Source organism: Eptatretus burgeri, chromosome 13, assembly GCF_056783735.1.
Source record: "Eptatretus burgeri isolate ZD-2024b chromosome 13, Ebu_testis_v1, whole genome shotgun sequence".
Lineage (NCBI taxonomy): Eukaryota > Metazoa > Chordata > Myxini > Myxiniformes > Myxinidae > Eptatretus > Eptatretus burgeri.
This window is the reverse complement of record NC_140973.1, coordinates 61,381,887-61,395,873: the sequence shown is the minus strand read 5'-3', so window position 1 is coordinate 61,395,873 and position 13,987 is coordinate 61,381,887. Positions and strand designations below refer to the sequence as shown.

The following is a 13,987-nucleotide window of genomic DNA, read 5'->3' as shown; positions in this document are numbered from 1 at the left end:
TCAAACTTCTGAGATCTGGCTGAAGCCCTAAATGAAGCTGCTCATTAAAGTTTCTAATTTTTATGTATTTCATATGAGAATCCGCAACACACAACTTCCATCTTTGCCTCCAGTGTCTCCTAGATAACAGCGAACTACTGTCATGTTATCCCCCATAGCTACCCATGATTTTGACAACTCTGGAGCCATCCACATACCAGCATTATGGAGTCTTGTGAGGAGGTGGGTGGTTGAACCAGCATTACGCAGTGGTGCGAGGAAGGGAGTGGGTGGGTGGTTGGCTAAGCTTTGGAGGGGTGGGTGGGTTTAAAAGAGGGTGTGTGTGTGTGTGGTGTCTAAAATTGCCAAAGAAAATTATGTAATATGTGGACGGCACCTCTCCTCCTCACCAACTAATGTCCATTTGGTCCCCACTGTATTAGGGATGCTTGAGTTTGTATTCCAAGCATGGTGTTGACTTAGTGGTTCAGGTGGCTGGCTTGGGATGTGAGGGTGTTTGAGTTTGAGCCCCGTTTTTCCACTGAATTTAACACCAAGTGGGGTTGACTCAGCCTGTCGTCCTTCCGAGGTCGGCAAAATAAGTACCGGTGTACTGGTAATGGAGGTACAGGATCAGCAGCATAGTCACGCCCCAACAAAATAAGAGCTACCAGGCAGCCAAGTTGCCATACACAAGAAGAAGAAGATTGTATTCCAAGGGTCTTGCATGATCAATGAAAGACCAATAGAAGAAAGAAAGCCTGCAGTTGTTTGTTTGGTCATTCCCTTTTAGCAGCACTGCTGATAAAATTCTACTATTTCTTAATAAGGTGGAATTGACTCGCAAACACATTCCAATTATACACCCCTCAAAATGCTGCTGCGTTGCCATCATCTAAGATTGAAGCCGAAGTGGAGAAAGTAGTTAAGGAAAATAATAAACAGAAAAAAAAAGGAAAGACTAATAAATGGTTGGCGCCCTTTTCATGTGCAGCTTTTAAGTACCTCCTTCATGTCTTATGACGTAATTTATCTACATCGATCCATGACTCTGTACTGCACCCCATCGGTGTTCCTATTCCCTCCCCAGTAGCCCTTCACCTTGCTGAGGCTTGAAAGTCAGCCCCCCCATCCCCTGTAGTTCAGTCGTGACACCATGCACTGCAGAGAGTTCCAGAGGCCTTTCTGCAATCTTTCCCTTCCCTTCGTGGTATCGGCTGTAGATCCCGCGACCCGCGCTGTAGCCACCCAAATGGCTTCCACGCAAACCGGCCCGGCCTATTGGACCTCGTCCACGACCCCGATGGCCTGCGGGAAGAAAGAATGTTATTGTTCCCAAATATAATTTAGCTTTTACCAATATTGGATACATTTCCGAATACAAATCCCATGTAATATGTGAAGAATTTGTTAATGGGATTCAATAACTTTGTTCATCCTGTAATACATGTGCAAGCTCCTCAGTCAGCTTTATAAATGCTGTTATGATCATCGCTGGGAAGGAGCACACCTGTTAATGGTATTGCTTTTTATGTGGCTATGTCAAATTATAACTAATAGCAGACAACCTTGGGTTAGTGTGAATCAGTTGGGGACAGGGTAACCCTCGGCATATTTGACCAATCAGACAAAAGGTGCTTTAGAATCTTCAGGTCCCATGTACGTGACCAAGGTCACTCAGTCTCGCATTTTTCCCATTTGTAGTATGACAGACTCAGCACTGCCTTTCTTTAATCATTAAATGCCGATAGACATTGTCATTGGCTTCTGGCATTTCAACATCATGTGGCACTGGTGGCCGCTGAGCATCAGAGAAGTCATCGTTTTGATAATGTTATAAAGAAATCTCAAGCTTTGCATCTTTTGAGAACAAAACATATTAAAAGGATATTAAAAGGATTATTAAAAGGATGAGAGGGGAGTACATGCACATTATGTTATAAAGGAGGAGTACAGTACATCTGAAAATGATGACCATCCTTTGACATAATCATCATCATCATCGTTTTAAGGCCGTTTCCATGCTTGCATGTGTAAGCTGTGGTTCACCTAATGGCTGCTTTCCAGGCTGCACAATCCCTTGCTCGCCCTCTTGTTAGGCCTTTAACTCGAAGATCCTCTCTCAGCAACACGCCCCATGTTTTCCTCGGACGGCCTCTCGCTCTCCTTTCATTCACATTCATATTTATACACCTCTTCACACAACTACCCACCCACATTCTTTACATATGTCCGCACCATCTCAACCTACCCCTACGCATAACCTCACTAATGCTTTCTATACCTAACCTTTCTCTTAATTCCACATTTGGTTTCCTATCACATCACACATCCACTTCAGTGTCACAGCACACATCCACCTCACCATTCTCATTTCGTTTACACCTCCATTCATCCTCCTTTTTGACCACCCACGTTTCATGGTATTACAAATTTAGTGTTTCCTTCTACAGCAGTGTGTCAATCAAATTGACAATAAACACTTATATTTAGCATATTATTATGATAAAATATTTTAAAACTGACCTTTAATGAAATATTCTCGGTTAGGACCACCCGCGGTGTTACAAAGACCATAGCTGTAGTAGGTCAACCCAGCAGTATCGTACGGATATATGTAGCTGGGTTGCAATGAGCTGCTTGTGCCTTTAGCAGCCTTCTGATGTCGCTGATACTGTTCCTTATCCACGGGTTTTGCCAGGGTCACCTCAAGACAGGCCCCATCAAGCTCTGTCCCATCAAGTTTCCTCATGGCTTCAAGCGCATCATCACGTGTTGAGAAATGCACAAACGCATAGTCTCGAATCTTCTTAACGCGTTCGACAGCACCTGGCTTGAACTGTCCGAATACCCTCTGGATGCTCTCCTCCATGGTATCGATCATAAGGTTTCTCACATAAAGGATCTTGACGGTTTCCATAACATCTTCATCCACGTCTAACTCTGGTTCAGCCCAGTCGACGGCGATTTGGTGTCCCCACAACTGTACACGGCCTGGAAGTAGTTTGCGTCGTGCCATGGCGGCGGCTCTGTGACTTTCGTATTCAACAAAGGCAAAGCCACGGTTCTTCATCTTATCAGCGGCACTCGGGTAGACGATCACATTTACAACTCCTTCGGTCACTTTGGAGACTTCTTCCATGATCTCCTCCTTCTTTTTGGTTTTAGGAATGCCTCCAATGAAGAGACGACAGTTATCTACGCTCGAGCAAATTCCGAGCAAGCGGCCAGGCCTCACCTCATAGTTATTAAGTTCATGAACAGCTCGACGGGCATCCTGTGCACGCAGACAGCAGGGGAGCAGATGTTGAGCATTAAAACACCAATATAAACTATTGAAGCATCAACACAATGTAGTTTGCTGTCCTAATATTGTGCAAGTTATTTTTCTTTGTGGTAATTGTTTTTCAGTGTATACCTGCTTGTTGGTGTACATGGCAAACGCGTAACCACGGTTTTTGCCATCAAAGTCCATCATGAGACGTAGTTCGTAAAGTCGACCTGCCATCTCCAGAACTGGCACCAACTCATCTTCAAAGAGATCTCGGGGGATTTTACCCACAAAGACCTCACAGCCCCGCTGTGGTGCCACCCCTTTCCATCCTGGAGGTGGTCCTCCATACTTCCTCTGACCATTCTCCTGGACTAAGTTGTAGCCAGACTGCTGGAGCAGCTCTTGCAAAGCTCTGGGATTAGGCACTGTGAGAATGTCCCCCGTAGCCAGCTGCTCGGCATGTGTGCCACCCAACAACTGGCTCTCTTCCGCTGTCATCGTAGCACTGTCGGTGCAGAGCCCTGCGAACACATACATCACATAATTGCACCTTTAAATAAACTGGTCTACTCACAAGCACCACTCATCTTCAGCAATACTCGACTATCCTTTCTAATCTTAAATACACGTCACATGAAATTAAGAGGCCTTCACTACATTAACAGGATTATTAATGAACTACCCTGAACAACCTATACATAGTTATATGTTGGTGGAAAAGGTACAAGGTTATTTTTCAGCATAATTATACAAATTATTGGGTCAAGTAGTTTGCATAATTGCCCCGGGCACACGAAGCAAAAAGTGGGGTTCACTTTGTCTGTCAGTCTGTCTTTCTTTTTTTCTTTTTTTTCTTACTCTGCCTGTCTGGAAATCAAACAAAATTTAAAATCATTCCAAACAGGAAACTTACTGTTTTTAAGGACGTCATAAAGGACACAAACAACAGGCATGAAGAACAAATGCAATGTGTTAAATAAGGTGGTGTAAAAGATGGTGCATCAACTTCCGAAATAAAAATTCCCTACATCCTTTAAAATCTTTATTATATTTCAATTGAATTATATACTTTAGCACTCAAACACAAATAACATTCTTGGCACTTTCCAAAACCTTCCGTTTAGCAGTACTTGGAAAAAAAAATAAAGGCATTTACATCATCTCGCCCAATCACATTTGATGCTCGTTAACCTCCGCCATCGAAGATGGACAGAGGTTACTGTTTTCACCCCTGTCTGTTTGTTTGTTTGTGAACAGTATTACGGAAAAACTCCTGGACGGATTTTGACGAAACTTGGTTGGGGGGATTAGCTATGGTCCAAGGATCATGCCATTAGATTTTGGATTGGTCCAAAGTCCAATATGGCCGCTATGACGGCCATTTTGAAAAAATATTTGAATTTTTGTTTTTGCATTTCTACATGTTTTCAGTGATTTCCATCCCCCCAAAAAATGTTATAGAAAAAAAAAATTTTGCAACTTTTTTTTCAAAAAAATTTCGATTTTATTTGAAAAATATTATAATTTTTTTTGCATTTCTACATGTTTTAAGTGATTTCCAACCCCCCCCCCCACCCCCAAAAAAAATTGTTGCAGAAAAAAAATTTTTGCACCTTTTTTTTTCAAAAAAATTGATTTTTTGGGGGGGGCATTTCTACATGCATGTCGATCTAGTTTAGTTTATTCAATCATGGTTCAGTGGAGTCTGATCCGTTTTGACCTACAATGAATAGGATATCAGGTTCACTTAAGTGACCCAGCAGTATTGGCAGCGGAGGTTTTGCACTCTACAGAGTGCTCCCCCTCTAGTTTCAATTGTTATTGCCACCTTTCATCCATCCCATCCCCAAAAACAGAGTCAAATAAAATTCCATTCTGATGTGTATCTGTGCAACAGGTTACCCATCCCAACCTATGTTTTTGTGTACGTTATAAAAAAAGATGGACCCTAATGGTTGGGGAAGGTAGGATTCGGGTATTCTGGTCCAAACAGTCTTTTAAAGGAAAATACAACAGGCGTTTTGGGCACAATGTGACTGTGCCATGTTCTGTATATAATCAATGTAATAATTATTATAATTATTATTATTATTATGAGCAAATGTTTGTGTGCTCCATAGGAGATGAGGACTCGGGATCTGAAGATGAAAGTATGCTTCATATTGTCTGATCTTTATAAACTAGTGCGTGCCCGTAGGTGTGTGCCATTATGTGCAGCTTCGTTCTTTCGCTCTCTTAAACGACGACTGGATTGGGACATTTTTTCAATTAGATCGGACCAACCGTATCGTAAATGGCCATAACTTGGGAAACACCTGAGAAACACTCAGGTCCCCAGCATCAATTGTGATGTCATATCAAACGAAGAAGAAGAAGAATTGTGGCGCCCCCTCTCTCTCGCCCCCCTTCTCTCGCATTGTGATGCCCCTCTCTCTATAAATATATTCACAAATGTCTACCAAGCACAACAATTAATTCAAACCTTGGGAAAAAACAGCTTTCAAACCCTTGGGAAACAGCTGTTTCCCTTGGGAAAATTCAAACCTTGGGAAACAGCTGTTTCCCTTGGGAAAATTCAAACGTTGGGATTAATTAATAATTTGAACAATTAATTTATACCTTGGGAAAAAACAGCTTTCAAACCTTGGGAAACAGCTGTTTCCCTTGGGAAAATTCAAACCTTGGCATTAATTAATAATTTGAACAATTAATTCAAACCTTGGGAAAAAACAGCTTTCAAACCTTGGGAAACAGCTGAAACGGATGAAGAACTATTTTAAACCTTGAAAAGGCACATACTCAGGTCCCCAGCGTCGATTGTGCCGTCATACCAAACGAAGAAGAAGAATTGTGACTTCAATCGTGCAAAAAAAATAATAATAATAAACATTAATTGCGACGTCACTTGTGATGTCATAGCACCGTGTCTTATCATTGGTTAACAGATAAATGGCCGTAACTTGGGAACCGCTTATCGGATTAATATCAAACCTTGAAAAGGCACATCCGCGGGTTGCCAGCAATATTCCTGGCAAGTTTCAATCAGATCGGACCGTCAATCATGCAAAAAAAATAATAATAATAAATAAATAAACATTAATTGTGACATCATTCGTGATATCATAGCACTGTGTCTCGTCATTGGTTGACAGATAAATGGCCGTAACTTGGGAACCGCTCATCCAATTAATATCAAACCTCGAAAAGGCACATCCACAGGTCCCCAGCAATATTCCTGGCAAGTTTCAATCAGATCGGACCGGCGGTGGTCGAGAAACAACGGCGGTCACACACACACACACACACACACACACACACACACACACACACACACACACACACACACACACTGCTGGAATTATAGATAGATAAAAGGGTGGTGTCTGTCTCCGTTTCCTATCAACTCTCTCACTACTTCATGCATCACCACCAAACGTCGTAGGTCTTGCAATTCCGATTTCAGGATCTAAATTTACATACAACTCCAGTTATTCTGTTCGGTCAAGTCAAAAGTAAACTTTTCTGAAAGCGTTCACCATGCTGGATGACATCATGGCATTCAGGTGGGTGGCACTTCCTGTGACATTTCTTAATTCAATTGTAGTTGTTCTATGTCCCTCCTGTCCCATCAAATCCCATACCTTGCCATCACCTATCATTGTTGGGTATATCAGCTAGTAGTCTCATAAAAGTTCACCAAATAGGGTGCTCAATCCAATTTCTGTTACTTTCAAGCCGTATCTCTTCTAAGGCTTTGAACCGTGTCTGAATTACGAGGCATTTGCCTTTCCATAGTTTTGACAAATCTCATCCATTCTACGTTGTTTAATCTCAATGCCACTCAAAGACTATTTTATCAGCTCCTCATAACACACTCGTGACTTTCAATGACAGTTTGAACTTTTGTCATGAACACCCCTCGGGAGGCCCTGAATACACACACCAAGTGTGATCGAGATCAAACCTAAACTGGAGGATTAGTTGGAAAACATTAGTTGGATTAGTTGGATTAGTTGGATTAGTTGGAAAGACTTGTCTTGATATAGACAAGTCTGAAGACGACAATGGTTCACGAGCGGTATTTGACAATATAGATTGTTTAAGAAATCAAGGATGAGACAATGTGATAATTTTTGACCAAGTTATAAAAATGATCAACATGATGTGGTACGAGTGACAGGTTATTAGCTGCAAAATGTCGAAAACCCGGTTTCGTTCAACAACTTTCTAAATTTGACCTTTGCATAACCTTTAAAGGTCAGAAAAAAAAATGTGGACATTAAAATAAGGAAACAGGATACGTGCTATAGGTGATTGGAGTTAGTTCGTCGAAGAAGGTCAAAAACCCGGTTCGATTCCCACAACTTTAAAAATTTGACCTTTGTGGCCTTTAAAGGTAAAAGGTCAAGGATTATGACCTTTGGTGCAAAACTTCCTCTGGAACATTCCAGGAACAATATAACGTCATATAGGCTATATGGCATTTCGCATTCCTTGGATTAACAATACTTTGATGAAATCAGCGTAAAACAAACTTGAAGGGGGCATCACGAAAGGTGTTCGAGATTGAGCAAAATGATTTCAAGACTTTAGGTGGGGAATGACCTCAAGATTATGCATTAAAAATATTGTCATCCTAGCTCTCAAAGTTTGGGTGGTCATATAATTTTTATGTCAAAATTCGCAATTTTCTAAGTTTTTGACCTTAGGACAAAAATGAAAAATCGGACAACGACAAGTTTTAGATAATTCATTTTGCTATTAAAATACCGATGAACCCATTCCATTCAGTCAATTCCCTCGGAGAAGATAGATTTTTAATCCGACTACCCCCTAAAAAATGGTTATTTTTGGGGGGCGTGGCCCTGCCCACAATGGGCGTAGCACGCCCTCATCCAGGAAAACACAACTAGACATTGATATCGAGCACATAACCAAGTTTCATCAAGATCGGATCAAAGTCCACAGAGTTATGCTCTGGACAGACAGACAGACAGACAGACACACAGACATAACGAATATTGTGGTCACTCTGGCTGGCATTCGTGAACCAATTATTATTCTCAGCCCACCCCCCACATCGCTGTCTGTCTGTCTATCCTCGGCCATAACTTTTTTTTTACCATTTGAGCTTTTGTCATCAAATTTTCAACAAACCTTTATTATGAGAATACAGAGAAGAAAAATAGGACCGCGTGTCCTGAAGCTCACCTGGATCAGGAACAACAGTCACTCAAAGCCCTCCGCAGACCCTCTTCGATCCTGATTTCTTTTTAATGTCATGAACAAACTTTGGTACATCATGGGTGATGAAGTTTTTGGCCAAGTTTCATCAAAATTGTGTGTTTGGTTCAAGCGATAATGACTGAAGTTGTTACAGACTGACTGACTTACTCACCTACGAACACTGCAGACTAAAGTCCAGGTGAGCTAATAATTAATAATTGGGTCAAACAGCAGTCATTATTTTTTTATTTTTGGCATACACTTATCGTATTGGCAAAGTCATAGTAAAGTAAAATAGCCCTTATTAGCCCGACCGCAGCACAGCTATGACCAACACTCATTAATAGAATTTACTTTTTTTTCTCTCGCTGTTTTCATCAAGTTATTTAGAGTACAAAGCAGACATGCAGTGGGGCAGATAACAGCAATTTTTGAAAGGAATCGTGCAAATGATGATACAAGCATCAGATTTGGCACATTTGTTCTCCAGGGAATTCTAATCAGATCTGCCTGAATGGCCATTTGAAAATCCAAATTTTGAAGAAAAAAAAAAACTTCAAAAAAGTCAAGATCACAAATCAATGTTGGATGCTAGCTGAGATTGGTGAATGTTTCAGAAACATCATCAAAGACGTTCCAAGTCTGCCATGCAGTTTTCTTCCCTTTACCGTGGAAGGCAGACAAGACGTCGCATCCTGTGAACGCATGGAAGTATGGGATCCCTCGAGCTTTCTCAGGCCCTATTGCAGAAACTACCTCATGGACTGGAATCCATCGCGCCTTGGCTCCTTGGCCAAAGGCAATCCACATGTTCTCAAGACCTAGTTCCTGTAAGGATGGCAGTACAGATATTGCTATGACTAGTACGTCCGTGTCATTAGCCTTAATGATAATGGACTTGCTACCATCCGTCGTTGCATCCCTGGCGTGTACAAATATTCGTGTGTCAGCTTCTTCATGACAACATGGAGACACAGCATCCAGTGACTTCCTTGTGTTGCTAATGGCATCTTCTCCTTTTGTGAGAATGACTGTGCTTGTCGTCTGTGCTTCACACATCTTTTCCGCAAGGAAGTGAAACAGCTCAGTCTTGTTGCTGTCATCTCGAAGAAAGCTTCTCCAGTTACTTGGGGTCTTACTGGTTCCTGTCACTCTTCTTTTGATTCCTTGCCCCCTTTTCGACCTTGCCTCAGACTTCAGACTTGACTTCTTGTACACATCAAACACTATGTCCACCCTCTCGTACCTGGCACTATAGGATTACACCTTTGGGATGATGTCTTCTTAAGCATAGTCATCAAATATCTCTGAAGTGCGTGGAGGTAGGGCATTGATAAGTGCTGAGCCATCAATGATGACTACATCTCCCCTTGGTTCTCTGTCAGGGATGTTCTCTTGCGCTTCAAGAATTTCAGCCAGCTGTGACTTGAAATTTTTTTGAAGGTTTTTTTTTTTTTCAAATTTTTCAAAATTTGGATTTTCAAATGGCCAATCGGGCAGATTTGATCAGAAAGCCCTGCAGAACAGAAATGCCAAATTTGATGCTTGTATCATAATTTGCACGATTTTTCTACTATCCACTACACTAATGGGCAGACTTTGAATTTTGAGATGCTTTCAAGTTATTCTCATGCTTTTTGGAAGAAAAAAAAAACGGGGGATATTGTAATCTGTCTGTCCGTCCGCCCATCACGCTATCTCCTCCAAAACAGTTTTGCATAAATTCACCAAACTTGGTCGGAATGATCACCACATGGCTAGAAGGTGCAAGAGTCGTATCAGTTTGGCCCTGTCCCCTAAGGCAGGGTCAAAATGTCAAACACTGACATGCAATTACAGGTACATTTTAAACATTTTTAAATGAAACTTTGTGCATGCAATCAACATTGTATTAGGGGGATGCATGAAATATGCAACAATTTTTGGGATTTGACCCCTGGTTCATTGCGCAGTGGAGAGGGACTTGACAGGGGTCAAAATGGAAAAAATAAATTAACTCAAAATTTGATATTGAGTCATTCCTGGTGGAACTTTTTGCCATATTTCAACTTTGCTTTGAGTGGGAATTGTGGGGATTTGCGATGGCGTTCAATCAACTTTGCTCGAGTTGTTATGATTCAGTTATCTGAAATTGGAAATCCAGATAAGATATTGTCATCATGCACTGCCTGTCTGTCTGTCTGTCCGGCCGTCGATCCATCTGTCTCCTATTTTGACCTCTCCAGCCAAACCACTGGGCCGATCTGGGTGAAATTTGGCAGCAATGTTTGGCTCCTGACTGTTAATGGGGATTGCAAAGCTCTTTCTGGTCACGTGACTTTAAGTAGGTCAAAATGGCAGACTTCGTAAATTGCTTCAGAAATCTTCTCCAGGCTCACCAGTCAGTATGCTACCAAATTTGGGTTACATCATTCGGCCAGGGTAGGGATGTTGAATTGCGGAAGTCACACCAATCACATGACCAGAAGTTTGTCAAAATAGCCGACTTAGTCAATTTTTGGGAAAATGCATAAATTCCTTCAAAAATCTTCTTCTCCAGACCCACCAGTCTAAATGCTATCAAATTGGGTTACAACATTAGGCCAGGGCCCAGATATGCTCCAAGTTCAGTGATCCTATTTTTATTATCCTGAACACATAGCAGTGCAAAGCGGGGTCAAGTAATTTGTTCACTGTTTGTCTATCAGTCTATTTCTATAAGCCTGGTGGTTGGCTTAGTGGGTCAGGTGACTGGCTTAGGATCATAGGGTCCTGAGTTTGAGCCCCGTTGGCTGCTGAATTAACACTAGGTGGGGTTTACTCAGCCTGTCATCCTTCTGAGGTCGGCAAAATGAGTACCAGTGTACTGATAGAGGGGCACAGCTGCGCTTCAAAGAAATGATCGCTGCCATATGCAAGAACAGAACAGTCTATTGCTACGATCAAGGTACAACTTGATTTCAAATTGAATTTTATATTTTGAACACTGAAGAACATGAATCGGAGCATGAACCTGCATTTTATCAGCACTTTCACTCTGAATTTGGCAAATTGTATGGAATCCCATCCCGAGTGAGCATGGGTCCAGCTCGGTTTACAATAATTGCTTCAGCCTGTCTTTCAAACAAAATCGGAAATCATTACAAACAAGAAACGTACTGTTTTGGGGACATCATAAAGGACACATAAGAGGCATGAAAAACTACTTGAACGTGTTAAATAAGGTGGTGTAACACGGGGTGCATCAGGCCAGGTCAGGTATGGGAGCATGCGCCAGAGCAGTGCATCGCTGCGTCCACTTTCCGCCGGTACTCCAGGGGCCTCCGTCTGGCCATCCCCCAGGCAGATGCCTGGCCCATCCCCATCTCCTTGAGATGCCGCTCAACCTGCTGCAACCACAAGGCATGTGGTCAGCCCATTGGTGTCCTCAACTCACGGGACTCCCTCTCTGAGAGAATTTGGTGAGCAGGATCAGCATCAGGAAAACGAGCCACATGTCCATACAGCCGCAGCTGACGCTCACGGACTATGCAGGTAACAAATCTCATTTGAGTCTCTCAGCAACCGCTCGTTAGACACAAAGTCCGACCAGCGATAGCCAAGGATTCTCTGAAGAGACCTGGTACCAAAGGAATCAAGTCTCCGTCTCAGATCCCTGGTCAGAGTCCAAGTCTCGCATCCATAGAGCAAGACTGGAAGCACCAAGTACCTGAAGACTCGGACTTTCGTCCTCCCGCACAGGTACCGGCAGCGTCACACCCCATTATCCAGTGAATCCATGACTCCCCAGGCCCGACCCAGACATCTATTGACCTCTGACTCACAACCAGCAGAGACATGAATATTACGGCCAAGGCAAGTGAATCTCTCCACAACCTCAACATCCTCACCACAAACAGGCACAGACAGGACAGCGGCATCCAAGATGTCATTGAAAGCCTGGATCTTAGTTTTGACCCAGGAAACGCGTAATCCCAGTGGCTCAGACTTCATTCAGCACCTCGAGGGCCCCCAAAAGGATATCTAAAGTCTCCGCAAAGATGACTGCATCATCTGTGAAATCAAGGTCAGAGATCTTGACATTCCCAAACGATGCACCGCAGCTTGATCTCTCCGACATCCTCCCGAGAATCCAGTCCATTCAAGTGCTGAAAAGTGTGGGGGCCAGTACACACCCCTGACGAACTCCAGTAACAACTGGAAATAAGTCAGAGATGGCACCACCACATCTCACAGCACTCTCAGTACCAGAGTAGAGTTCAGACATCAGATCGATCAGTTTTGGTGGCACCCCACGAAGACCAAGAATCCTGCAGAGGGCATCCCGATTCACTGAATCAACATTGGCTGCAAGCAGCCCCTGCCGAAACTCTCGTCTGCATTTGGTGAGAACCCGAAGAGCAAGGATACGGTCAATCGTTCACCTCTTTGGTGTAAAGCCTGACTGCACTGGACGCTGGTGCTCAAGCAGATGGTGGCAAACCCTATCAAGAATTATCCGAGCAAAGACTTTACCCGGCACTGAGAGCAGCGTCACCCCTCAGTAGTTGTTGCAGTCTTGGTGATCACCCTTTCCTTTCCAGAGAGGGACAACAAGGCCCCTCTTCCAGTCAGTTGGGATGATGCCTGTGTTCCAGGCAGAGCACAAAACTGCATGCAACGACACGAGTGCAGCATTTCCACCAGCCTTGAGAAGTTCAGCATGGATGCCACAGATCCCTGAAGCTTTACCCCATTTCAACAGGTTCAACGCAACCTGTGTTTCCACAAGTGAAGGTGGACCACAGTTGATTGGAGGGTCAGCAACAGGGATTGCAACACCCTTGACGTCCAACTCGACAGCTGATTGATCAGCCTGGTACAACCGCTCAAAGTAACCGGCCCAGCGGGCCTTCACTTCGGACTCCTCTGTCATGAGCCCACCAACCTCTGCTCTAACTGCAGTACACCAAGGGATGGGCTTGGATGAACGCAATGTGTGAATTCTCCTGTAAGCAGGACTAGAATCACTTGACCACAGGTGATGCTCTACTCCCCTCACAGATTCCTCACACATAGGCCTCCTTGTCCACCCTTAGTGCACGTACAGTTTTACGCCTCTGCTCCCTGAACAGCTCAGCTCTGCCATTCAGCCTGGCCCTGCGACTCTGGGCAATGGTATCCATTGTCCCTTGAGAGACAAAATTCTTCTTTCCCCTGTGGTGAGTTCCAAGACATCCACCGGCAACATCAAGGACGGTGGTCTTCAAGGCACTCCACAACTCTTCAGGACCCCCCCAAAGCACCCAGACTCCTCAAATCTCCACTCAGCCTATTCACAAACTCCTCAGCTTCCCTCTCATCCTTGAGCTTGCCAACATCCAGCCTAGGCTGGGATGGTACCATTCTCCTGGATTTAAGGTGCAACTTCAGAGTTGCTACAACAAGCCTGTGGTCAGTATTGAGGAACTGAGCACTCCGGTAGACACTGCAGTTCTGGATCATCCTCCAGTGACCATCAACGAGCACATGGTCAATCTTCTTTGCCAC

General features: G+C 43.4%; 1 protein-coding gene across 5 annotated transcripts in view; it reads right to left on the bottom strand.

Moving 5' to 3' along the window:
* RBM47 (RNA binding motif protein 47) overlaps positions 1-13,987 on the bottom strand; it is a 49,155-nt gene that overhangs the window by 12,285 nt on the left and 22,883 nt on the right. For all 5 annotated transcript variants that reach the window (XR_015050818.1, XM_085852727.1, XM_085852728.1 and 2 more), the window contains 3 exons: positions 3,398-3,774; positions 2,506-3,256; positions 1,081-1,287 (listed from right to left, as the gene is read on the bottom strand). Coding sequence is in view for 4 of the 5 variants with exons in the window: in XM_085852727.1 (XP_085708853.1) it covers positions 1,081-1,287; positions 2,506-3,256; positions 3,398-3,751 (1,312 nt within the window). In the remaining variant the exon portion in view is untranslated. The remainder of the gene's footprint in view (positions 1-1,080; positions 1,288-2,505; positions 3,257-3,397; positions 3,775-13,987) is intronic.